We start from the raw sequence: 24,306 nt of genomic DNA on the forward strand, positions 1-24,306 counted from the left end.
GTGCAAGTCCCCCCATTCCATTTGCACTAATGTGCTCCCATACAATCAAAGGTGCTGGCTTTTGTAGTGATAACAAGCCAGACAATTTTTAGCTCAGATTTTGATTTTGAGAGTTTTTTTCAGCTCACCTCAGTCCATCTGAACTGAGCATTTCTCCATCTTCGTTATTTATGTGTCTTCTTTGCACAGCCGAGTTAAAACTCGCATTTGTGTATACAGCGACGAACGCGCTCACTGACAATTTTAAGGCAGAAACAAGTGAACAAAGATTATTTCTCCAGAGAACAGAAAATGCGTAAGAATAGGAAAAGATGATGGTCATTACAAGAAGGCCATCTATTCCCCAAATCCCCTGAAATTGTAAATAGAACCAGGAATAATTCACTTAAAAAATTTGAAACACTTGAAATTCAAAAATGTATTGATTTCAAAACCAAGAACCAGTGCCCTCCAAAGCTGAAAACTTCTGGAAATATTGTTGACAAGAGACATCAAACTAAAAGAAAGTAACTGTTGGCAATGCAGCGTTCTCATTTAAAAGTAAAAAAAGAGAAGTAAAAGCAATCCCACAGAGCCTGAACTCTCATTCAGCTCACTGGTATCGCAAAACTAAATGAATAAATGAATACGCTTGCTATGTGTTGGACTTGTTGAACACTGCTGGGACATCCTGATACAGTAACATCGTGTCAGTCCTCAAGCTCAATGAGTAACTCACAATCTAAAAAGATTGTGGAGACGCTGCTCAGAGTTTACTGAGTGAGGAGCATATTTCAGAAACAAATAACATGAAACATTTGCTTGTACAAAATGCTAAAGAAATAAATCATGAGTCAGTACTTTGTCACATATATAAATGAGTCCAGATTGCGGATAATGATATAGAGTGATTTTTTTTAATAACCACAAGCTGTTAGGAATCTTCTGCATATATTTTGCTTACAGCTGAAGGAAAAGGTTTGTGAACACTTTGCTGGTTTCTGATTTTCTGTATAACAGAGTCCAATTTTCCAAGAAGTGGAAAAACAGAACGCAATGAAAATAAAAAATCCTGATCATTCTTGAACAATAGCTTGGAGGAACTTTTGCTCATTGCCTCACTCATGTTTGCCCAAATGAACTTTCTACTTGAGGTTCTGTTCAATAAAAGACAGAACTTTGACATGTTCAATCCAAAAATCATTTTTATTCTTTTTTGGCTATTCTTTGCTGGGATGACTTGTGTGCTGAGGGGCTGCTGTCTTCCTGCATGACCCACTTTCTCTTGAGATTTAGATGTCCTGACATTTTCCTTTAAAATTTGCTGATTTATTTCAAAACTCATCGCTCCATCAATGATGTTCTGCCATCCTGGCCCAGATGCAGTGAAGCAGGTCCAAACCACAATCGCCGCATTTCAGAGATTACACTGGAATTCTGCATTTTCTTCTCTCTGAACATCATTCGCATTTAAATAACTTCTATTTTGGCCTCATCTTTCTAGAAAACATAGTGAAACCAGCTTTCTGGCAGGCGAACAAAATATTTAGACTGAGAGCGGTTACCTTTTCCTTGAAGCCCTGTCATGCACATCATTACTGTTTAGAGTTCTCTTGGCGGTACACTCATGAACTCTTTTATGAACCAATGTTGAACTAATGAGGCATTTAGTTGCTTAGAAGTTACCCTGGGATCCTTTGTGACCTCCTAGACTGTTACAAGGCTTCCTCTTGGAATGATTTGTTGGTCAACCACTCCTGGTGGTGTTGAATTCATTTGCACAAAGGCAGCCCGGTTATGGATCGCTTATGTCCCTATTTAAAGATCATTTTGTAGCATGATAAACATAAACAACAACTCCCTGTTCTTTAAATAGAAACACCTGATTATCATTACAGCCTACAAATTCCTGAGATCTGTGTAATTTTTCCCTTGTACAAATGTAATATTGGGTACCTTTTTCCTGAGTCTAATAGTTTCTTTTCATCTCTTTAATGGGGCTGTCTTTGTCTAGTTTTATGAGTTAAAAGGGAATGAGACTGGATGGTTATTTGGGCCATATTTAAGCAGAAAGGGTTCACAAACTTTTTTCCAGCAACTGTACCTGCTATCCCAAGTGAACAACAGACTACATTATACTGTAGTCTTTCTTTTGAATTTTAACAGTAAAAACTAAGTTTTAACCTTTTACATCCTTTAATAAACACAGACACAAGGGGTAAACAAACCAGTGTTAAGGCACCAAGTAGATCCTAATAAACCATCACTAATAAAATGCAGTGGAAAAAAACAGGTGGTGAAGAGAAAAAGAGTGATTTTACCAATAGAGGTTAAAGCTTTGGTGAAAGGGACTGTTTGTCAAGTGAGAAACTGTTCCCTTTCATCTCTTGGGTGGAGCTGTGCAGCAAAGGGCTAAAATTGGTTTCAAGTGTGAGTAAGTGTCTGCTGCGCCCTCTCTCATCTTGTGATAGATGGGAGGAAGTCCCCAGGGATGTGAGGCTGATTGTAACATAGGGCTGCTAATTGATGACATGGCTGGGTGTGATCTATGGTGGAGCGATGGCCCACCAAGTTGTAAAAGAGTCTGGAAGACTTCTGAAAACCGACAACACTCAATAACAAGGAATTTTCTGTTCAATGACTGCTTTTACCTGAAAGGAGGGGTAAAAAGTTGTACGCACTCAGCTTGTGCCATTATTAAATCTTATATCAAGTTGATATGTGCTGCAGGAGTTGACAGGTTTTTGATCTTGCCTGGATTGAACACTCACTTTAAACATAGAGTCTTCGCTTTGGCACTGTTACTTCCCAACTTATTAGTGACATGCCTCTGCGCATTTTTTAAAAAAAGTTGTCCAGGATCATCAATGAGAGGAGGTCAGACACAAGCAGACATTTCCAGGAAGGTTAAACACTGTTCGACAATGAAATGAAATGAAATGAGATGGCACCTACTTCTCTCCTCTTTCCTTCTTTTCAGACTGATGCCAATCTATAGTTTCTGTTCCCAGCAGACAGAGCAAAGTAGCTCTTTGACACTAATTTTGCTTTACTTGACAAAGAAGATACCCAAAGCCAAAGTCAATATTAATGCCATACTGTCTTTGCCAATCCATGGTGCACATGCACAGAAACAAAAAAAAACTTTGAGGATGTTTCAAAATTTTACAGCATTAAAAAAATCTATCATAGGTATGCTGAATGCCCTGGGCTTAATCAATCCTAAACTTGATATAATTCTTTAACTTAGAATTTGTATATAATCGTGAACACAGTCTCCTGGGCTTACCTGATCAGTTTCCATTATGTCTGCGAGATCATTCTCTGACATATTGAGGATGGAGGCAGCAATGGACTTGGCTTTGATCATAGACTTGGCTGAGAGGCCGCCCTTTGCTGCCACAGAGTTGGCCTGCCTCAACCTCCTCCTCTTCATCAACTGCTGCTTGACCTCTTGAACGTCTAAAAGTATTTCACTGGCCAGGGCCTGAAGGGGGAGGAGAAAAAGGAATAAAAAAAGAAGAGGATGATGAAATGGATGTAGAAAAACAAGAGGGATAGCTCTGCCTGGCAGATGAATAAATGAAATTGATCAAGCATGCGCCAGAGAGGCCTAGTACATTATGGAGGAATATTGAGTTTGACACACTCAGATTCTCTTCGGTTTCGCCTCACGCTCCCCTGTAGGAATGTGGACCTGAGGGTTTGTTGCCCTGTCGATTGAAAGCTGAGGGAACAGAGCTTTGATATCAAACGCACCCCAAGTTTTGCTAAATTCTCCACAGACAGAGAATCATGCATCAGAGAGAGAAAGACAGGGAGCTACTGAAAATACAGCCATTCATTTATTTATTTGCTTTCTGAATGTCTCACAGTACAACAGGGCAGCATAACACTGTTAATAATTAAGCTATGAAGGGCTGTTTCAAATGGTGCCCAAGTGAAAGGCAAGCGAGACGAGGAAGGCCTGCGATGGCACAGTTGTCGGGCACTAAATGGGAGTTTGCTCTAAATACAGAGAGACAATTAAATGTTAAAACTGCCACTGTACACGAGAAAGTCAATAAAGTAAACTCCCCTTTGCTTCATTTTGAGCTTATTGATCGAGGCAATAATCTTCTGTATCATTCCCTTGTAAGCCCGCTGAAAAGCTGACCTTGGAATAGATGGTCAGATGAGGGAAAGCTAGAGACAGGAGAACTTGCAGTACACAAAACAAAATAAAAAAGAAACACAAAGTACAACTTCCTCTTGGACGGCAGAAAACACAAGCAGGCAAACAAGAAGCGCGGGGCACGTACACCGACACAAACCTAAGTACAAACACAGAAAACACTCAAGGGCTTTAAAGTAACACTGGTAATCACACATGAGCAGCGCTGAATTGCGCAAAAAATCTCCACTTCTCCGTCTTAATTTTACACAGGTGCACCAGGTGCAGTTTACAAAACCAGAAGTGGTCCCTGCTGGAGACTGCTGAGAGAGTAGTTAAAGGCTTGCAGTTGACATAATGCTTCTGGTCTATTAGCAAAACACTGAACATTCAGAAATATAAAGGGGATGTCTTTAAGGAAGATCATAATGTAGTAAATTCATTCAAGTGAAAAAAACGAAGTTTAAATGTTTCGGGGAAAAGTTAAAAAGTGAAAGTGTGAGGTGTCAGTACAGATTCACCAGTTGCACTTCTAGAAAACAGTGTGACAAAGTCTTGATTAAACTTCAACATGCAGCATTAGTGAATTATTTTCACAAGCATCCATCCATTCATCCACCCATCCTCTTAATTGCTTATCCAATTTAGGGTCGCTCGGAGGCTGGAGCCTATCCCAGCTGTCACACGGAGAGAGGCGGAGTAGCTCTGTGATATACTGGATAGGCTGCCAGTATATCGCAGGTCTTAACACCGTGTTAACCCCTGTACCTCTGTGCCGTCACAATTGCTTCTACTTTCATATGGATATAAATATTCAAGATGATGAACAGAAGACATAAACACTAGTTATTAAGGAAGCCAGCTTCAGTTCATTTAGGTCATCTTAGCTCTATTCAGCCTTAGGGAATATGTAGCTCATTAACCAACAATTGGACATCCTATTCTTATATTTACAGCCCAACAGACATTCACTCATTAGTCAAGGGTTAAATTCAATTGCCGTAAATATTGTGTGTGGAATCATCCAGAAGGAGATTAAGGGGTGACTTTATCACTCATTTTGACTCTGGGAGAGATGGCTGGGACTGGCGAATGCAAGCGTTCACACATACAAGCTTTTGAAATACACAGATGGAAAAATGTGTGTGTGTGTGTTTATTAAGAGGTCTTAGCCTGGCGAGTACCACAAACAGTATGGCCAGAGGGCCAATTTAGACAGGACGAGGATCAGGGCATGGAGATGTGGATCAAATGAGCAGCTAAAAGATATCCTCTTTGATAATAAACTACCACTGAATTAGCATTTACACACATGAGCACACAATGGGCCCTTTATAAATAAAAAGAACAGAGCAAGAGGAGAAATGCTCTAATTTTGTTGGATCATCTACCCACTGATAATAGCAACTGCTGTTTAGCAGTTTATTACATACCCTATGAGCCTGAATGAGGTTGCGGAAGTCTGTTTCACAGAATATGAAAGTCATATGTGGCTCTCATTACTCTTTTTATTAATTGTTTTGATTTCCTGCATATCTGAGCCTGACAGCATTTTAAAGTAATTAAAAAAAACCCATATCTATATTAAAAAAAATAGGGGATGTAGGGATGACTGGCCAAAAATTGTACTTTTTGTACTCTGCAAGAGAAAAAACTCCTCTGTGTTTGTGTATTGTGGAGCAGTCACTACATGCAGGGCCACTGTTTAGCAGTTCAAGAGCAGTGCTTACAGCCTGGGGCGTGCACAGGGGCCAAAAGGGTTTGCTGGCACACAATAAAGAAATATACACACACACACACACACACACACACACACACACACACACACACACACACACACACACACACACACACACATACACACAGGCACACGCAGACACACACACATTGCACAGGTACAAAGAACAAAAAAAAACAAGCTCATAAAGGCACAAACAGACACATCTATACACACACACACACTCTCACACACATGTGCAGCCCTCCGGTCCTGATCAATACATGACAAGAGTAAATCTCCTCCGGACGTCAGGCAGTCCAATCAAAGGGCTTGGTGTTCTTATAGGGGATCACAAGAGCCAGGGGGAGACAAACAATGATGTGAATCCTCAACAACACCACAATGGCCCCAACAGCTCGGGGTTATGGGAATGGAGGAGACGAGTAACACAAGCATGAACTGTATTTTTATGCACATCTATATGTGCAAGCTTTTGCATGTGATGCAACTTCTCTTTGCATGCAGGCAGGTCTTCTGCACTACACGAATGTGTATGTGTGTGTAGGCAGTAAATTTACACAAGAGGAAAGGATGAAGGCTTAGCTGCGTAAATCACAGTTTGCAAAAATGGGAAGAAAAAGTTAAAAATTCTGTTTTTCTTGCTTGTAAGGACAAAAACGATACAAAATTGCAACTGAACTGTGGCAATAATCTTGCACGAGATTTATGTGTGTGCAAAAATACTGCACCGCTATCAATCTCTGGCAAGCCCTTTCTTCCTTTGACAGACAGACGTCAGCTGAACAGAACTGATGGGTAGTCTTTATCAGTCTCTGGCAGACACACACATAGACTGACACAAACACTGAAACACACCTCAAGGTGATGGATTAGGTCTAGACAAAGACAATGGTGCCTGTTCCCAGTGGGCATGCAGTATTCTTAGAGAGGTGGCCTGCACTGACGCAATGTTCCAGTTTTATTCATCCATCTTCTGACACTGGATGTGGTGATGTCATCAGGCCAAGTAAGGTAGTGTTAACGGTTTTTCTGGTCTTGGAACTTTCCGAGGCCTTTCTGGGCCAAGTGGGGTCTCCAATTCCAGCAGGGTATTGTGGGTATTCTTCCAACTGAAAATGCCCAGAATAACTGAATAGAGAGGAATCCAGTAGAAACCTCAACTATCTCGAGTGGTTTGTTTTATTTTCAACAAGTATGAGTTTTATACCACGATGCTCTGCTAATCAGCTCACCAGTTTTAGTTAGTTCTTGGGTTGAATCCTTGACAGGTGTTCTTCTGAATACAAACAATAGGCATCTTTCCCCACAAGCAAAGCATTACACCAGGGGTAGTCCATGGAGATCCCAGACTCTGCCCTGAAATCTTTGAATCTGGGATCAATAAATATTACTATATAAATAAGTGCTGAAGGATTTTCTTCCTATCCCATTAATCTATTGTTAATGTTAACATGTCATCCTCTTATCTGTATTTAATTTTATTTAATTTAATAACGGTACAGTACTCTGTTTTTGGTAACCATTGTCCTTGATGTAAATATGTAAAAATTGTGTATGTATCTGTTCTGTGTCTTGTGTACTGTTTGTTTGTATATGTGTCTTTCTTGCTGCTGTTACACCCAAATTTCCCCTTGTGGGACAATTAAAGGATTATTCTATTCTATTCTATTCTATTAACAGCTAAGTTGGCGTGTTGAAGGTTTCAAAATCGAACTAAATACATAGATTGTCACCAATTTAGCATCTGACCAAGTCTTGTGTACTGATGCAATCTCCTCCTCTTTTCCTGAGTTAATACTGAATTGAATAATGGCCAGAAAACTGTTTCTCCAGAAAGCAGGTGACCGTTGACCTTTTGAATAATAAATGTCATCAAGTCATGTTTTCATCCTTTCAAACATCTGTGTGAAACTTCATCCCGTTTACTGTAATAATTGCAGACATTTTTCCAGCTGCATACACCTTGACCTTGGACGTCCAACATGTAATCGGTTCATCCTCGATTCCAAGTGAAAGTGAAGAGATATATCGAGCTCACGAGAACAGGCGGGATGGACAGACACTGAGAAAACACAATGCCCCCAGCTATGGCCGTTGCCAGTGCAGAAGAAATAAAAGTGTGACTCAATCCACTCGCATACAGTGTTATTCACTGTACGCATGTACAAGGGCAAAAAACTGGAAGGCTTCAGATTTATCTTCATTCTTTTCTTATAATCAAGAGATTTTAATAACCAAATCTTTTCTTGTAATTATGATGCATTTGCTAGTCATATTTAAGCAAAAGGTCTCCATCATATTTTCCTCCTTGTGTGCATCCAGCACACTCATTTGTACGTTATCAACAGTTTATGTTGATATATTGTTCTCTGTTGTTTCTCAGAAGTGCTAATGACTGGCCTAGCATAAAACATTTGTTAGTCTGCAGGTGCTAGAGACTAGAAAAGTGTGTTAAATATCAAATAGGATCCCAGGGTAGACGTGAAATAGTTATCTTGTCACATGAATAGCCAAGCTCAGTAAGTGGATGACCTGTCCTGTATAGAGATCCTAACTAATGCAGGGAAATTGTTCAGTCAGTCGTTTTGACATGGACATCGCCCCCTCTGTTCATGTTGTTGTCTAAGTCCTTATTTTTGAGAAACTGTAAGTATTGCCACACAGTTGAGACCCCTTTGCAGGTGCTGTGCATACAGGTGATGATCCTTGAATTGGAATTTATGCCCCAGCAGTAGTGCAATCACTGTCAGCTGGCAGCCCGGGGAAGGCCTGTCTGCCTGCAGAAACCATCTGTTGCCAGATGGAAGCTGTGTACAAAACATGTGGTACAACGGGTCTATGGGCCACTCTTGTTTGTGCTGTCGCTGGTCCGCCAGCCAGCCACAGAGATATCAAAATCATAACATAGAAGAGCTGAAGTGAAGTCAGGTGTTAAAAACAATGAAAAGTGTCCACTGCAGCCACTTTCTGTGCTTTCCATGCTGTGTTTTTTGATCTTTAAAGTTTTTAAAACAGTTATTCTGCTCCCGTTGATGTACGCCACCGCTCCCTGCTCTATACTGGCAACAATGGTCAACCAATCAACATTCGGCACACACTCATGTCATCTGCTTCCAGCGGGTCTATGTTTCAACAAAGAGCCGACACTGATGCAGTTCTTTTTAATATTTACATGGATCAGTGTACCATATCCTCAAAATTAAACTTTTTGAAAAATAAAAATGCAACACTAGTTTTCCTATACAAGTTATAGAAAGAGAACTTGCAAACACACCAAACCACAGGCTACTGATTTAAGATGAGAAAGATGTTTTGAGTATACAAACTCTGGACTTTTGGGTTTTAATCCCTTATTCTTTTACACAGTACCTTGATAAAAGAATGTAGCTGCTCCAGTTGGGAGTAGGCCTGGCCTAGCTGCCTCTGAACCCTTTCCAAGGCATGGGAGCTCTGCTGGGTCAACCCCTCCATTTGCTCAGTGGCTGTCTGTTCCAGTGCAGCCAAAGCCTGTTCACCAGCTCCCACACGAGCCTGTAGGGCATGCATGCGCTGTTCCTGTGAAGAAAAAGAGCATGCAGAAGTGGTCAGCTGAAAGCAAACAATCTTTTTTTGTTTTAGGGAAAAAAAGCAGAAAGTCCACATTGGTCTATGAGACATTTGTGGAAATTGCTTTCAAGCCCCTGTGTGTAGGATTTTGACATTTATGACTTTGGTGTCTCCTTGTGACTTACTGATTTTCAAGTTGGTATTACCACAAATAAATATATAATAAGACTATCTAATATTACCAGAACTATAAATGCCATCTAAGACAATAAACTCCAACTCTGTTTTTTCACTTTTGAATTTTAATGTTTAATGTGATGTCGTTCACTGTCAGAAATCCAGTGATAATAGGCTGTTAAAGTAAAAACATAAAATATTAACCTTTTTTGATGTTATGTAAGAAAAGGGCTTAAACTTTATAGCTGGATATGATGTACATGGATAGAAGTGGCATTTTCACAAATTCTAAAACTTTTCTTTCGACTAACAATTGCATAACTTAAAAACATGATCCAATATCATATTCTATACCCTGCCTTTGAAGAGAATTCATCTGTGATTGTTTACAGGGCTGCTTAGAAAAAAAAAGATTATCCGAACTGTACTGTAGTCCAACTTTGCAAATGTTACATAAAACACAATTTTTGTGAAAACTGAGTGCATGTCAGTTTCCAACCTTTTTTTCCAAGTCCTCTTTCAGTTTTGCACAGGAGGCCTCGTACTGGCTTTTCTCTGTTGTTGCCACATTCAGCCTTCTCTTCAGGGATTCGATTAGGGCCTTTCTGTTGCTGGCCTCCTCTGATAAAGTCTTCACCTGTTTAAAAAAAGAAGAAGCTGAACAAGGACATAGTGCAACTGCATTTCTCTTTTAAAGGAGATAATCACATCATATATTCACCTAAAGTTCCATTCAAATCACCTTAGCAACCATGTTTTCTGTAACTACACTTAACGGCACTGAAATATTTTGCCGTTAGTCTTCCAGGAGACAAATCTTTGGACTATGGGAAATGCTGAGTATGACAATGCCCATTTTTCCCCTGTCACTCTGCTGAAGAGCCTCAAAATAATTAGATGCAATGATGAGCCGCGATGAGCACCTTCTTTTCTAGCTCCTCCACCTGTCCCCGGTAACTTTTCTCCATTTCCTGCAGGAACTTGAGTCGTGTCTTCAGGTCCTCCACCAGCTGCCTTTTCATGTTCACATCTCGCTCTGTGTGGCTCAGCCTAAAAACATACACAAATGAAGGCAAATACCAGCATATGGCATAACGCCTAAATGACTCTTCACAGATAGCTACACAGGCACAGCCTCTGCATCGCAGACAAACACAGACACACATACGCACGGAGACAGATACAAAGAACACACACGCAAAGCTGGCAGGCACAGTGTCCCCGTGCAGTACATCAGGCATGACAGCTCATTATGACAACTAAATACACTGGCATGCTGCTTGGGTAAGTGGAGAGGGGGGTGAAATAGGGATGCATATATAATTCTAACTGGCATATATTAGAACAAGTGCTCTGGCAGGGAATGCCGCACTAAGCGTGACAGGGGAGTCCTCTTTGACAAACGGCATTTTGAATCAGCAGCGACACTACTTGAAAGCCTAATCAAGCACTTAAATGTTTATTATTTTCAGCTCAGCGTTGCACCAATCATATAAAAACACATTGGCCGGGGGGAACTTGGCTTGGGAAAGACGTAATATGAAGGGAATACGCTCTAAGAAATGTTGTTTGTTCGTGTGCTGTGCTGTGCCGGCGATACTTCCCTAAAGAGAAGCAGCGTGTATGTACTGTAAGCAGTTAGCGTCTTAACTGTAACAAAACACACGCGACTTGTCACTTCCTATTTCAATAACCTGCAATACTGACATGATTAATATTCCCACATTCTGCAGCGACACCCCGGTTTAAATGGTCTCAGTACGTTAGCATGTTTTATTCTGTTTTCATAAGAGGCAAATAAAAGCTATTTTCATGGTTGTCTGCACCTTGGGGAATTGGAACAAATAGAATAAAGATCATAAGGATGCAGTTAATTAAATGTTTTTTGCTGTATTTTTCTATATCAAAGATGTAGTAGATCTCTTAGCTCCCACATGCATCATGGCTTGTGTGTTTTAAATAAACAGATGACGCAATGCTAGAGCAAATGCTTTCGTGTAAGTAAATGTCCCTGCCTCCCTAGGTGGATGAGTGCCTGAGGGCAGACTGGTTAAATAAATGTGAGCTTGTCCTATTGGAGTGACATTAAATTAAATGAGAGAGGAGTCTAGCCTGGGGACTTTGTTGGGGGGGGGCGAGTAGCGCTAGCTGGTTACCCCATGGATTTGGCCATTAATGAGAAAACCCATATTGAACCTTTCAGATGACTGTCTGGTGTTGACTTAAAGAGTGAGAGCAGCAATAAGAGGCCCACCAGCTCCCTCTGCCCCAATGCTAATGGCAATTAGATCGACAACATTTATTTTAGATGTTCTTCTTCTACACCCCAAAAAGAATAGAGGATAAAAAAGAATGAAGGATATATAGAGCTTCTGCTGGAGCGTGTGATCTCTATTTATGAGTGTTAGTGGAAAGAGAGAAAGAGAGCCTCAAACTATATCCCGATCACTCACACGTTTGTTCCCTTTGTTCTGTGCTTGTTGGCAATATTGTTCATCAAACATGCGTGTATTGTAATGATAACAGTCAGTAGTCTGAAGTACGTGTTCGTAAGAGTGAGCGCGAGCGCACATTTCTGTGTATGTTGTTAAGAATGAAGTGCGGGTGGACGTTTCATGTGGCTGATAGACAACAGGGCTAAAGATGAAAGAAGCAGCTTCATAAATAAGGCAGGGCCATAGTGCCGGATATTGACTGAGGACATGCCGGTGTACTTTGAAATTCATTTCTTTTTTTTCTTTTTTTTACCCCCCCTTCTCTTCTTTTAGGCGAAGCAGCCTTGCTCCCTGTGTGTGTGCTGAGATGTATATTTCAGAGACGTCTAGACATGTCTTTCATTCTGAGAAGGGGTCCCTCCATGGAGGCAAATGGAGTGGTAGGCTAGAAGATACGGCAAGTTATGTGTGCGTATGCGTGAGTGAGTGTGTGACAAGAGCTGGAGGAGGCTGTCGCAGAAACGCAGCTGAGGGATGCTCGCTCTGCCTGGCTGTGATCCTCGCTGCTTTGGTCACACACACAAACACATATCCGCTGTGATTGTACACATGCCCTGGATGCATTATTGAGAATGGCAGGCAGAGGACACGGCATACCAGACAAAGAGAACAAGAGGGAGGAAAGCCAAGTTGTTTTTTGTACGTTTTTCTCAGTTCAAATATGGGATCCGTAATGCAGAATGATGATGTGCCTTGTAAGTTCAAACCATGACTGTTTCCCTAAGTGAATTGTTTATAGCCATATGCATTATGACTATGTAATGCATGCGGGGCGCTGCAGTAGGTGAACCATGTAACTCACTGGGGCTTGTGGCCCACAGGCCAGAGTGATGCTGTGTGGGTTTTAGTGTCATGGGCCAAAATGGTCCCTCCTGCGGCACGCAAACAATCAATACGCTGCTTTGATCAGCATTCCACATCGGCTACCCACGTAAGCAACACCACACCACATGACACAAAAAACACTCACATGCACACGCGCAAACACACAGACTTGCTCAATAGAACATGCATAATTTCACAAATGATTCACAGACACAAGAGCATGTACAGTGCAAGGGAAGTGAGGCAGACAACAGAGCTGCCACATGGTGGAATCAAACACTACAGATGAGAGCTGCAGAGGATGTCCAAACATGCAGACACGGAGAGATTGAGAGACAGACAGACAGAGAGGTCTGCAGGTATTAAAAAAAAAAAGAAAATTAGGAAAAATACGAGCTGGACTGCAGACAACAGTAAGAAACACAAAAAGGAGGAAGTAGCACTAATGAAAACAAAAGGTGGGAAACTAACTTATCCTGCAGCTGGCAGAGTTTGTCCTCCTTCTCCTGGAGCTGGCCTCGCAGGGCTTTGTTAGCCGCCACCTGCCTCGTGACCTCCGCACTTGCACTCTGGGGGGAGGGCACACAGTGTGTGTGTGTGTGTTTGTTAATGTGTCTGAATGTGCATGTGATTGGGGGGTAGGGAAGGTTTTCACGACACAGCTGATGACAGGTCAAACACAGCATGCCTCCTCATTATAGTTACAGTGGGAGGGTGGAAGGTGCTAAAAGAGGTTAAGAGGAAAACTGTGTTATTTAAAGTGGATAAGGGGAGTAATTAGTAAAAATAACAATTTATAGACCTGGAGGGGTGAATTTATTTTAGTCAGGAATGTTAATAAAGAAAATGACCAACAGACAAGTACAACAAGAAAAAAACCCCAGAACACTAACAATAAAAATAAATAAATTGACCTGCTAATGATCAAATGTCCTGTAACCTAGAATATTAAACTGTAAATAATAACCTTTTGTGTTTTACTCTTTTCTTTATGAGTAACAAAGATGTAAGGCTCACGGTGACAGGTCGGCTTCTGATTATAAGCATGATGGATATCTGAACCTGCAAGTTCACTTTGGTTTAAAGGGCCTTTGTCTCTTGTGGGAACTGCTCCCAGTAGAAGCACTTGACAACGTACTCGCTCAGCGCACGCACCCCCACGGCGCATCCCTCGCCTCTCCCTTTCGCTGTCACCTGACATGACTTTCTCAGGCGTGTGTAACGACAGCGGCAATCTGCGCGGTGACACTGACGAGCAGGCTGCTGAGAGGGTGATAATACTGTGGTACCACTCACACCTCATTCCCTCTGATGTAGGGCATGTCTCTGCTGTTATTCCCCATTTCTCATCTTTCTGACAGGCACTCCGAAATAAGATCAAATGACAGGAAATGCTAATTCACGCTGAAATCAAATGTAATTTCAAGTGATGTTAAGTGTAAACTGAAAGGCACAAGAATTTGTTGTTTTTTTTTCAGAATCAAACACAACTTGAAAGTAAAACCTTGACAGAGTTTCTGTTGAGAGTTTTTAAACTCCTCGAGGACGGCAAATGCTTCAAACCAGTGAAATGTTAAAGTGACTCAGAAATAGTGATGTAAATATATGTGAAATTCAGTACTGTTAACATGGTAAGTAACAGAATGAAAGACAGAAAATTCCAACTAAAAAGTGCAAAAGAAGTAAGAAATTTTCATATTGCCTGATTTACCACAGCACAGCAGAAAGTGGATGTAGTCTTTCTCTAGATACATTTTTTCAGTCCTTTACCACTGATACTCCCAAAGTTTTCCTTGTTATTCGTGGTATTCTCGAGCACTCAAGCTTCTTAGTGCACAAAATTGGAAGAGAACACCATCTTTAATACCATCATCCTATTAGCAGATTTACCTCATAAGGCATGCACAATGAAAAAAACACAACTGTGAGGGCAATTCATTAACTCTAGAACTGCTAACCTTAAGTTTGGCTTGAAGTTGTTTGACCTCAGCCTCCAGGGCTTGGAGGGCAGGGTTAGCCGGGGCAGGTATGGTTCTGCACTGGCAGGAGCACTCTGCGTTTGCTGGTGCTGTTGGTGGTATTGTAGTTTGCGGGGGGAATTTGATCTGCTTCCACTGCTCCAACTCCATCTCCAAAACCTTTTTCTGCTGCTGCACACCAGCCAGGTCAGAGGTCAGCTTCTGCGGGTTTGACCGACAGACAGAATTGGTTAGCTAGGCTGGTGATGATGCCGCAACTGGAAGCAAAAGTTTGGTGCACTGCTATTAAAAAAACAAAGAAACACAGATTTGTGTTATTGGATGGTGAGGGCAAAAAAGTAACAGGCGATTGATATACTGCTACATGAGCTGATAAGCTTTATATCAAACCAAAACTCTGCTGTAAGAAGGCAGAGTTCCTCTGACTAACATAGATCTTTATATCATACTCCTCAGAAATATAATAAATGCAAAGACAGAATAAACACAATTTGTTTAAAATACTGTATGTGTTATCCACGGGTGAGCTGCAAGCTCTCCTTTAATATCTTGTCTGCGATAAAACGTCTTTTTTATGCTAATTAGGAGACAAATGATGCTGTTGCCCGGTCAATAGAGCCTAATTCTCACTGTAATTGGCATGCATAATATAGCCATCATGCAGCACACTTTGGAAAAGAGGTAGATCAAGTATTTAGTCAGTAGTTGAGTCTGGATTGATGAAGGTTAACGCAACTAACTGAATGCATACAATTTACAGTGACTCTGTGATTCAGAATGCTAAGTGAGATAAAAACTTTTAACCACATGCATGTGCTGGAGAAAAGCAAAAATCAGGTTGCTTCTTATAAGAAAGTATAGACCACAAACCTATTGCTGTGAGTTTGAATCAGTGCTGCCACAATTAGCTGATTTGGTATCATATCAAACATGAATGGTTAATGGCACAAACAGGAGACGTGATACATGAAGATATGCGCTGCACACATAGGGTAAATGCTGGAGCACACACCGAGGTGTGCGCACACACCCAAGTGAAACCACAGAATCCCATGGGTTTGCTCTCTGCTCCGCATACACGGAGGTTATTGATATCTGGTTGCTGGCTGACACCTTTTAATAGAATCCCTCCTGTTTTAGGTTTCCTTCTCTCTGTTGAAGATGCACATGCCACATCCACAGGGAGGGTGGGAGGAGAGCAGGAGGAGCACAAAATAAAAGCGGGCTGTGGCCCCAGTGGCAATAGTGCAGGAATTAAGAGAGGCATTGATGAGGCTTCCAGTAAGACAAGCTTTGATTTCACAGGCCATTTTCAGCCCTGGTGAGAGATGACACTGACGCAGGCGTGATATACTGGTAGTTCCATTAGGCCAGGAGAGAGGACACCGGTCTCTCTTTCCTGTGAGCAGTGGTCTCACTGATGCTGTTCCAAGTCATTAGCAGAGACTGAAACAGCTGCAAGCCCAAAGACATATATATGATTGCATGAAGTCAAACTGTTGTGCACACGGTAGCTAAAAGGAATTTTTAAACATGAATAAACCACTGAAACACTAAGATTGTCTTACTGCATCAATTTCTTAATTACGCAATCATTCTTTTGGCCAGACCTCTTGTGCAATAGGTTTTATACTATTGTTAATTATTAATTTAAATAAAGTTTGGAGCTTTGCTTTCTTAGTTCATTAAATTTGTAGAGATAATCCTGTGATAATCCCTGCCCCAAAAACATTAAAGGAGGGAAGGCAACTCCACACTTTGAGTGGGGATGTCACAGTGTGCCACAAAGTAAAGCATCTGTGGAATTGATGACAGACTAAGGAAGGCTTATCCAAGCAACAAAGTGATTCTGTAGTTGGATGCTATGCATTACTCAAGGATTTCAATAAAAGTTAGACTTGCCTATAGTAGGATGCACTGTGAGTTTTTAAGTTACGTTATGCCACTTTGAAGGGCGACTTTAAGGTTTTTACACACTGCGTCAAATTTTTCTTGTAATCTAGCTGACTGCCTGTTTCTCTGGGCACATTATTGCATTATAGCTAGATGCACTATCAGCAATTGAATGTAATGTTATTTTCACAGCTGGAAATCATACTGAAAACCTAAAAAATAAAAGTTTTAATCAAACCACGTGTTCCAGTTAGGCTGAAGTATCATATATGTTGCATGAATCTGAATAGTTGTTAAAAGGAAATACAAATACAGTTAAGAATACATTTACATCCCAGAGTTCACGCGCAACCAAACACACAGAAGTGGAGAGGGGAAGCAAGAATGGAAAAAAAATGAGAAGATATGACTTAATAATGGAAGGAGGGAAGGAAAGGAGCAACAAGAGAAGGACAGAATGGCGAAGGATCAGGAGACAGAGCAACACAAACAAGTTTCTGTGAAACTGCCATGCTACTTCTCACATGATGGCCCCTGTGGAGGCTGTCCTAAGCCAATTACAAGCAGAGAGTTTTAGTTAGAGAGTTGGCCAGGACCGGTTGGAACAAGCCCAAAGTCCATCACCTCTTGGCCTTTGCAGAGAGGGCAACAAGACCTAGCTTTGGCCAGTCAGTCGGCTCCAACTTTCTCAGGTGGAGTGGCATTAATACTGCAGGAGGAAAGAGGAAACAAACAGGAAGACAACAATTCCCTCTCTGTCCACTCATTCACACAACAGTGTGTGTACATGTGTGCCTTTACTGCTGTGCCTGAGTCTAAGGTCTCGTTGGACTTCAGCAATCAGATGCCTTGGTGGGTGCAGAAGGGCCACTTCCCAGGTAGCAACACTATGAGGGCTGCACTCTGGCCCGTGTGGGCAAGTGCAATATACTGCATCGGTACTAGTCCACAGTAAGTGAAAAGTAAATATACGGACATACAGACAAGAACACATACACCTAATCAAGAGTCCAGTGGGCCTTTGCTGGCTGCTGCTGTGTCTGAATTCACCAAAAGAAGTTTCTGCCTGCCAGATTAACGACTCTGTCTGTCAAGGTGTTGCTGTGTGTGTGTGTGTGTGTCTGTGTATGTACATAAGCTGATGTGTACAAGGAGCACCTGGCAGGAAAGCTACTGTTTAGGGGCCAAAGCTCTTGGTGTTTTATTTACACTCTTTACCAAGTCTAAGAGTTTTTTACCTGGAGGCACGTACTAAATAACTAAAAGGTGTGTGGCACTGGATGTAGTCACCTTGAGTGTATGTGTGTGTGTCTGCGAACACGACTGCTCATATTTGGAAAAAAGTAACTGCTGGTGACAAAGATTGTTGTGGAGAACTGGCTCGCTGAAACATTCAGCAGGAGGAGACAATGGCAGAGTCAGAGAGAGAAAGAGCGTGTGAGATTCTCCTCCTCTCTACTGCCCTGTGGTTCTGACCTCCACAGACAAGGGTAGGCCTGTCAGCCACACTTATTAAGCATGATAAGGGCATGCTACTGCTTCACTCTCAGCCCCAAGAAAATACAAAAGAAAGACAAAGATGGGGGGAAAAAAAGAGAAACTTCCTAACACTTACAACCGGCTCGCCTCCCTTAACTCGTCTCCCAGTTTTTCCCAAGTTACCTGCGTGAGCTGCTTGCTGCTGCACAGCTTCTCAGTGAGGGAGTTGAGCTGTGCTGTGATCATCTCATTGGCCCTTTGTAGATCTCTGGCTGAAAGCATAGCATCTTTCCTGGCACTTCGCAGTATGTCAACGTGATGCTGTAGAGACTCGATGCGCTGCTGCAGAGAAGAGGAGGAGCAGCGCTGGGTCTTCACAAGCATCCTCTTCCTCCTCTGCCGACTTTTCTCTCCTCTTGTCCCGCGTTCCCACGGCTCACGCTGTTTATCGTCTAACAGGAGGAAGTACACGCAGCCGCCTCAGAGTTGACAAGTGCACAGAAAACCTCAAAATCCCAATTTAGAAGCTACTGCTGAGATTTAACAGGCGTGCATCTTTGTGTATGCAAAAGTGGAAGCTGTGATGGATTTAACAACCTGAATAATTAACATTTTCCATTTTTAACCAATTCAGATGTGCCGAGTTATGGGGGGGAAAAAACGAAGCTTGTTAACTTCTCGGATACTTGTTTCTTATCGACAGCATGTAAATACACTGAGTGTTCTATCTGCTTCAATTAAAAGTTGATTAGATTTCTGTAATCCAGCATGGGTTCACAAAAGGAAAACTTGTGCTACCTCGGGCCAGAATGTCGGGTTGTTTTCTGTGAGATTCTGCCGCTGGTGCTTCGGTGTTTGAGATCGGCGAACACCTGTAGGACTGAAAGAACAGAAAACCCAGTGACAATGAAGAAAAGCAGCCGTTTAATGTAACACAACAGTTGACATGCTCCTCTTCCTAAGATGCAGCTCATAACGACACCATGATCACAGAGTGTGCGCAGCTTAACGCAACGAGACAAATCACCCAGTGCTTTAATAATTCACCTGAGCATGTTCAACCGACTCCAACTTGAACACCTCTCAGCACAGATATTACTTCTGACAGATGCTTGCAAATGCCGCCTTTGTTCAATCACCAACTGAAAGCCCTGATTCACTCCTACGGTGTGACGGGTGTGTGTGAGAGTGTAGTCATTTGCACGCAAAAGTGTGTACGCATGTGTGTTTGTGACAACTCCCAACTGCACCATCATTTGTAGTGACATCAAAGAAAGGGCCCCCTACCTCACTCCTTGCTCTCTGCCTACATTCTTTGTATGGGGGACAGGTAGGATTTGATCAGTGCCAGTTTTGATCATGCATGCAGAGAGGAAAGGGTAGATGAACCCTTTGGTTTGTGACATACTACGTTGCGAGGGGCTTGGGCTGTCAAAGCGATGAGCCCAGAAGGAGCTGATGGGCACATTTAGAGGATCAGGACTGGGGAAACTAAAGGGGATCTGAGATAAGGGCCCTGACAGCTCCCAGGTTATATTCACAACAACCATCTCCTCTCTACTTTCTACTTTGCTTCGGTGCTGCTGAAACGAGAAAAAGAGGAGAAGAGAGGAGGCAGCACATCTTTAAGGCCCCTCTCTTTCTCTCTTCGTCTCTCCTCTTGACGGACTTTTCTCTCAAGGGTTTGGATCTGCCATGTACCACTGTGAAGAGGTTTGATGTGGACAAGTGCAAGGGTCCAGGCCTAATGATTTCGTGGTGTGCATTCACAAAGGCTTCCTCAGTCACAAGACTAGGAAAGTCTTTGTGAATGCAGACATAAAGCGATAGCCAGTTAAAAATGAATAGTACAGCACGGCTCAAACAACACAAAAAGTAGTTACAGAGGCCCTAAGAATTATTTATGCAGACAATAAACTGTATATAAAAGATGGATGGATAGCCACTGAGACGTCACTCCACTGCTTTGCAGGCTACTATTTCAGGATGGAGTTACAAAGTTATTACATAATGTTAGAACTGCAGGGCTAGTTTTGTAAGTAGGATGCAACAATAATTCAATAAAGAGCGATGCTAAGTTTGGCTAGCAAAAACAAAACAAAAAAACAAAAAACAGCTAGCTGATACACTTTTTTTTTTGTTTTAGTTTTTTTTTAGTACAACTAAATGTTGGTGATACCTATCTTTGTTGTCACGGACAGAGAAAATAGACTAAAACTCTTTTTTTGTATCAAGCTGTAAGCCTTTTGTAAAACATCCCTTGAGTGGGCCTTTGAAGAATTGCAGTTTTCGATCACTTCTGAATTACCTATAGTGTTACCTACACCTTCTAGACATTATTTGATAAGTATTACTTTTTTCCATCGAAAAACATACAAATTTGAAAATGTTGGTTCAAACTCTAACCAGTATTTACAGAGGAGCTCAGGAGAGAGGTACACTGTTGTACACAGACATGTACAAAACATGGTACAGGCTCTTTCATGGTTTGTCATCCTCAGAGCCAGGAAATGCACATTAAACAGCAAACGTCCAAAAAAGAGCTTTGAATGTCCTTCAAGAGGCCTGGAGAACTATTCCTGAAGACTACTTAAAGAAATGACAAGCTTGTCTGAGAGAATTACTAAAAATATGCTGAAATTTACACTCGTATTTAGAACCAAGGAGAGACATTGTATACTAAGGCCTTCATTAATTTAATTCACTTGTAGTCAGTTTCATTTAAAGGCTGAATATTCACACAAACCCAAGTAAAATGTTAATCTGTACAAAAAAGCAGTGAGCAGGAAACAGCTGACGCTTACTTCTGACTGTATCTTTATTCCTTTTTTAAGTCCAAAAACAATTAAAAGACAAGGGCAGACCAACCTGTCTATTAGTGTGCTGTCTGTGAGGCACGGTCGCCGAGGGCAGGCTGTTGAGACTGTCCGAGTACTCCTCTGCACTATCACTGTAGAGAAAGGTGAAGTCTATTACAGACTAGAAGTTGAACCGACAACCCTGGTTCTAAAAGTACCACCCTTGGACAAAAATCCAATTTACCTTTTATGGTTGATTTAGTTGACATCAAGCAAAAATATGTGCATTTCGGCCCCCTCCTTCAAACAGAAAATCAATGTCCCATCCAATTTCTGAGCTGGAAGTGTAAATGTGTGTGTAAATTAAGTGAAAAGCTGCAGTGTCTGGTGCTGTTTGTGAATGCATCAACATGTATGAGAGCGGCTGTGGCCTTCATTAGCCCTCTGTGTGTGACAGACATGTGTGAGAGGCACGGCTGAGCGGAGCCAAGCAAAGTTGCATCTGATGGACGCACGGTAAGGGCTTCCTGAGAGACACACACACACACATGCACACAGGTTTATTGACAGTGACCTTTGACGTGAAGGTGGAAGCCAGTGACATTTACGCTGGCGGGTTTATTAAGGTGGGGTCTGGGAGAAGCAGCGGAGGTAAAGACCACAGAGAGAGGATCTAACTGGAACATGACAAGACTGGGGGCTAGTTAGGGTTAAAACCAGCCTGGAAGGGGCACAGGGACTTTGCTAAGGATTATGAATCACCAACACTAACACCAGGGTTGTGTGCATCGACTTGGTGATGACAGCAAATAGATCCAACTTAAATGTAGTATTATTAATGGAGTTGTTAATTGTGTCTGCAGTCTAACTAGTTGTTCCCTAGTTCCTCTTTAAGACACAACATATATATATTTACAGTACATGGTGCTTCCACTCTATATGTGAGGACATGTCTAAGCTTTTACATGCTGAGTCCAAACCTGTGTGGAGCAAATACAGATAACCAGTTATGTAGAAACATAATGAATGCAGATGCTTACACTGAGGAAATGAGAGGATCCAAGGGGTGTAAGGGGTGGATCTCACTGAGAACTGACCAGATACAGTATGCATGCCCCTACAGTATTAACCTGTCAGTCACAGGCAGGTAGGCACAGCCTAAAGCATACTCTGCTGGTCTGTCTTACTCTACATGGGGCTGTATTTTACAAAATGAACATCATGTTAATTTTGGATGTGAACCATAAAAAATTTACTGTGCTCATGAATCCAGAGAGACAACTGGACTTCTATTTGCAATCAGAGCAGTCGCCTCCTGCTGGCCTTTAGGAATAATGTATTTTCTAAGGCACTTGTACATTTTTAAGACCCCAAGATTACCTTTGTCTACTCCAAGGATGTCAAATTCATTTTACATTGTGAGCCATACAGGCTTTGATCTTAAGTGGGCCAAACTAGTGAAATTCCCCTTTCTGTCACAGTAAGCAAATTTAACTACACATTTAATCCAGGTAATATTTTAATATAAGAAAAAGAAGTGCAATCTCAACAGTATAAAAATAAATCTGTGAGCACTACTCTTTGGGCTTAAATAAATATGTAGCCCATGCCCAGAATATCCTGTTATTATAAAACAAAGTTTTTGTTAATTCACAGAAAATGCTCTTTAAATTATTTTTTAATTACTACTGTTCTTTAAAATTGTCTTTAAAATGATTATTTAGTAGGTAGTGAAAGAACAGGGACTATTAATTAATTATTTTGGTGTTGTGTGAATGGCTATGGGTGATTTCTTTATCAGGATGAAAAGCTGTAAAACTTCTGAAAATACAGTTAAAAAAAATGGCAAAATTGTTCCTTCTCTTCACATTCTCCAAAGCCGTCCAGTGGGCCACATTATATGCCGGACCAATTCTGGCCTCCGAGCCTTATGTTTGACATCCCTGATCTACTCCTATGCTACTGTTTTATTTAAATAAAGGAATGTTCTCTTATGTTCTCAATCACAGCAAATCCCTCCAGCAGCGTTTTTAAACTCTGGTACCTTGAGAGAAAATTAATGTTTGCCATCTTTGATATTATCCTTATCCATAATTTGTGGCCCAATCATCTGAAATGTACTGTCCTGCAGCACTGATCAAGAGTTTATATAACACAAAAATACATATCCCTTATTCCATCTAGCATAACTGAATGATTGAGTCTGATACCTGCTTGCTCTTTTTCTTTCCTGCTTAGCAGCAAAATTGCTGATCTGCTTAAATTGGTCAGCTGCCTCTAGCAGTTCAAAACTTGAGAGCAGGTGCCAGAGGCAGCGAGAAAAATAAGGTGGGGGAAAAAAACAAAGACTTGTCAGTAGCCTTAACGAGTCTGACATCTTTATTTGGTGCTATTTAGGCCAAAGCTCCTTAGGCAGAAATACTGTACCTTCCAGGAATGTCAACCAGACATAGACAGCATTTGTGAAGAGGACCCCTAGAAGATACGAGGCACAGAAGGCTTTACAGTAGCAAATCAGTTGACAGGTGCCTTAAATAAGACAACATCTCAGTTTAGGCCCCTTCTTCAAAAATCCACTTAGATCCTCCTCTCAGGTAAAGCGTTTATTAGACTGCTGCTTATTAGCCACATGGAGTGGTATTAGGAAAGCAGGGCATAGCTGCACCCAGTCCCCGTTAAACGGCCTCATGCGGATAGAGCTGGGGTGGATTAGAGTCTGATGAATTAGTCGGTGAAGAGGTAGTGAGTTAGTTAGCTAGAGAGAGCGTGTAGAGCAAGGCATACCGGGAGAGAAAGAGAAGGGAAATAAATATCAGCGAGTGTTTGAAATCAAATCATTTCAGCCATCACTCAATAGATGTTGGCTCAGTGGCTTTTTTGCATAAAACATACATGAAATAATTACTGTCGATGGTTCTTAATTTAGAGGGTGTTAAACAGCTTGTAGACATCTGGTACTGATCCGAGTAGGGTCATTCAAAATTCATCTAACCAAATTAAGGCGAGGAGCTAAGGAGAGGAGTGTGGGATGGAAAGGAAGTGTATGTGTGTATGTCTATGTGTGTGTGTTGGGAGGGGGCTATGGGGTGGCTGGAGGAAAAAAAGAGCAGCACACACACACACACACATATATTTGTGAACCGACATGCCACAAGATAACTAACATAACTAGACGCAAGGTGGGCTTCATATAGGAGTGTGTGTGTGTTTGGGAGGAGGGGGTGGACTGGGTCCTTGCAGG

The 24,306-nt window shown here is 41.6% G+C and overlaps 1 protein-coding gene across 3 annotated transcripts in view; it reads right to left on the bottom strand.

Annotated features, from left to right (window-relative positions):
- Positions 1-24,306, bottom strand: part of cntln (centlein, centrosomal protein) — an 87,994-nt gene that overhangs the window by 14,455 nt on the left and 49,233 nt on the right. For all 3 annotated transcript variants that reach the window (XM_063476151.1, XM_063476152.1, XM_063476150.1), the window contains 9 exons: positions 21,136-21,217; positions 19,066-19,147; positions 18,451-18,719; positions 14,875-15,096; positions 13,388-13,485; positions 10,520-10,646; positions 10,096-10,233; positions 9,243-9,428; positions 3,269-3,466 (listed from right to left, as the gene is read on the bottom strand). In XM_063476151.1, the coding sequence (XP_063332221.1) occupies positions 3,269-3,466; positions 9,243-9,428; positions 10,096-10,233; positions 10,520-10,646; positions 13,388-13,485; positions 14,875-15,096; positions 18,451-18,719; positions 19,066-19,147; positions 21,136-21,217 (1,402 nt within the window). The remainder of the gene's footprint in view (positions 1-3,268; positions 3,467-9,242; positions 9,429-10,095; positions 10,234-10,519; positions 10,647-13,387; positions 13,486-14,874; positions 15,097-18,450; positions 18,720-19,065; positions 19,148-21,135; positions 21,218-24,306) is intronic.

Source organism: Pelmatolapia mariae, linkage group LG6, assembly GCF_036321145.2.
Source record: "Pelmatolapia mariae isolate MD_Pm_ZW linkage group LG6, Pm_UMD_F_2, whole genome shotgun sequence".
Lineage (NCBI taxonomy): Eukaryota > Metazoa > Chordata > Actinopteri > Cichliformes > Cichlidae > Pelmatolapia > Pelmatolapia mariae.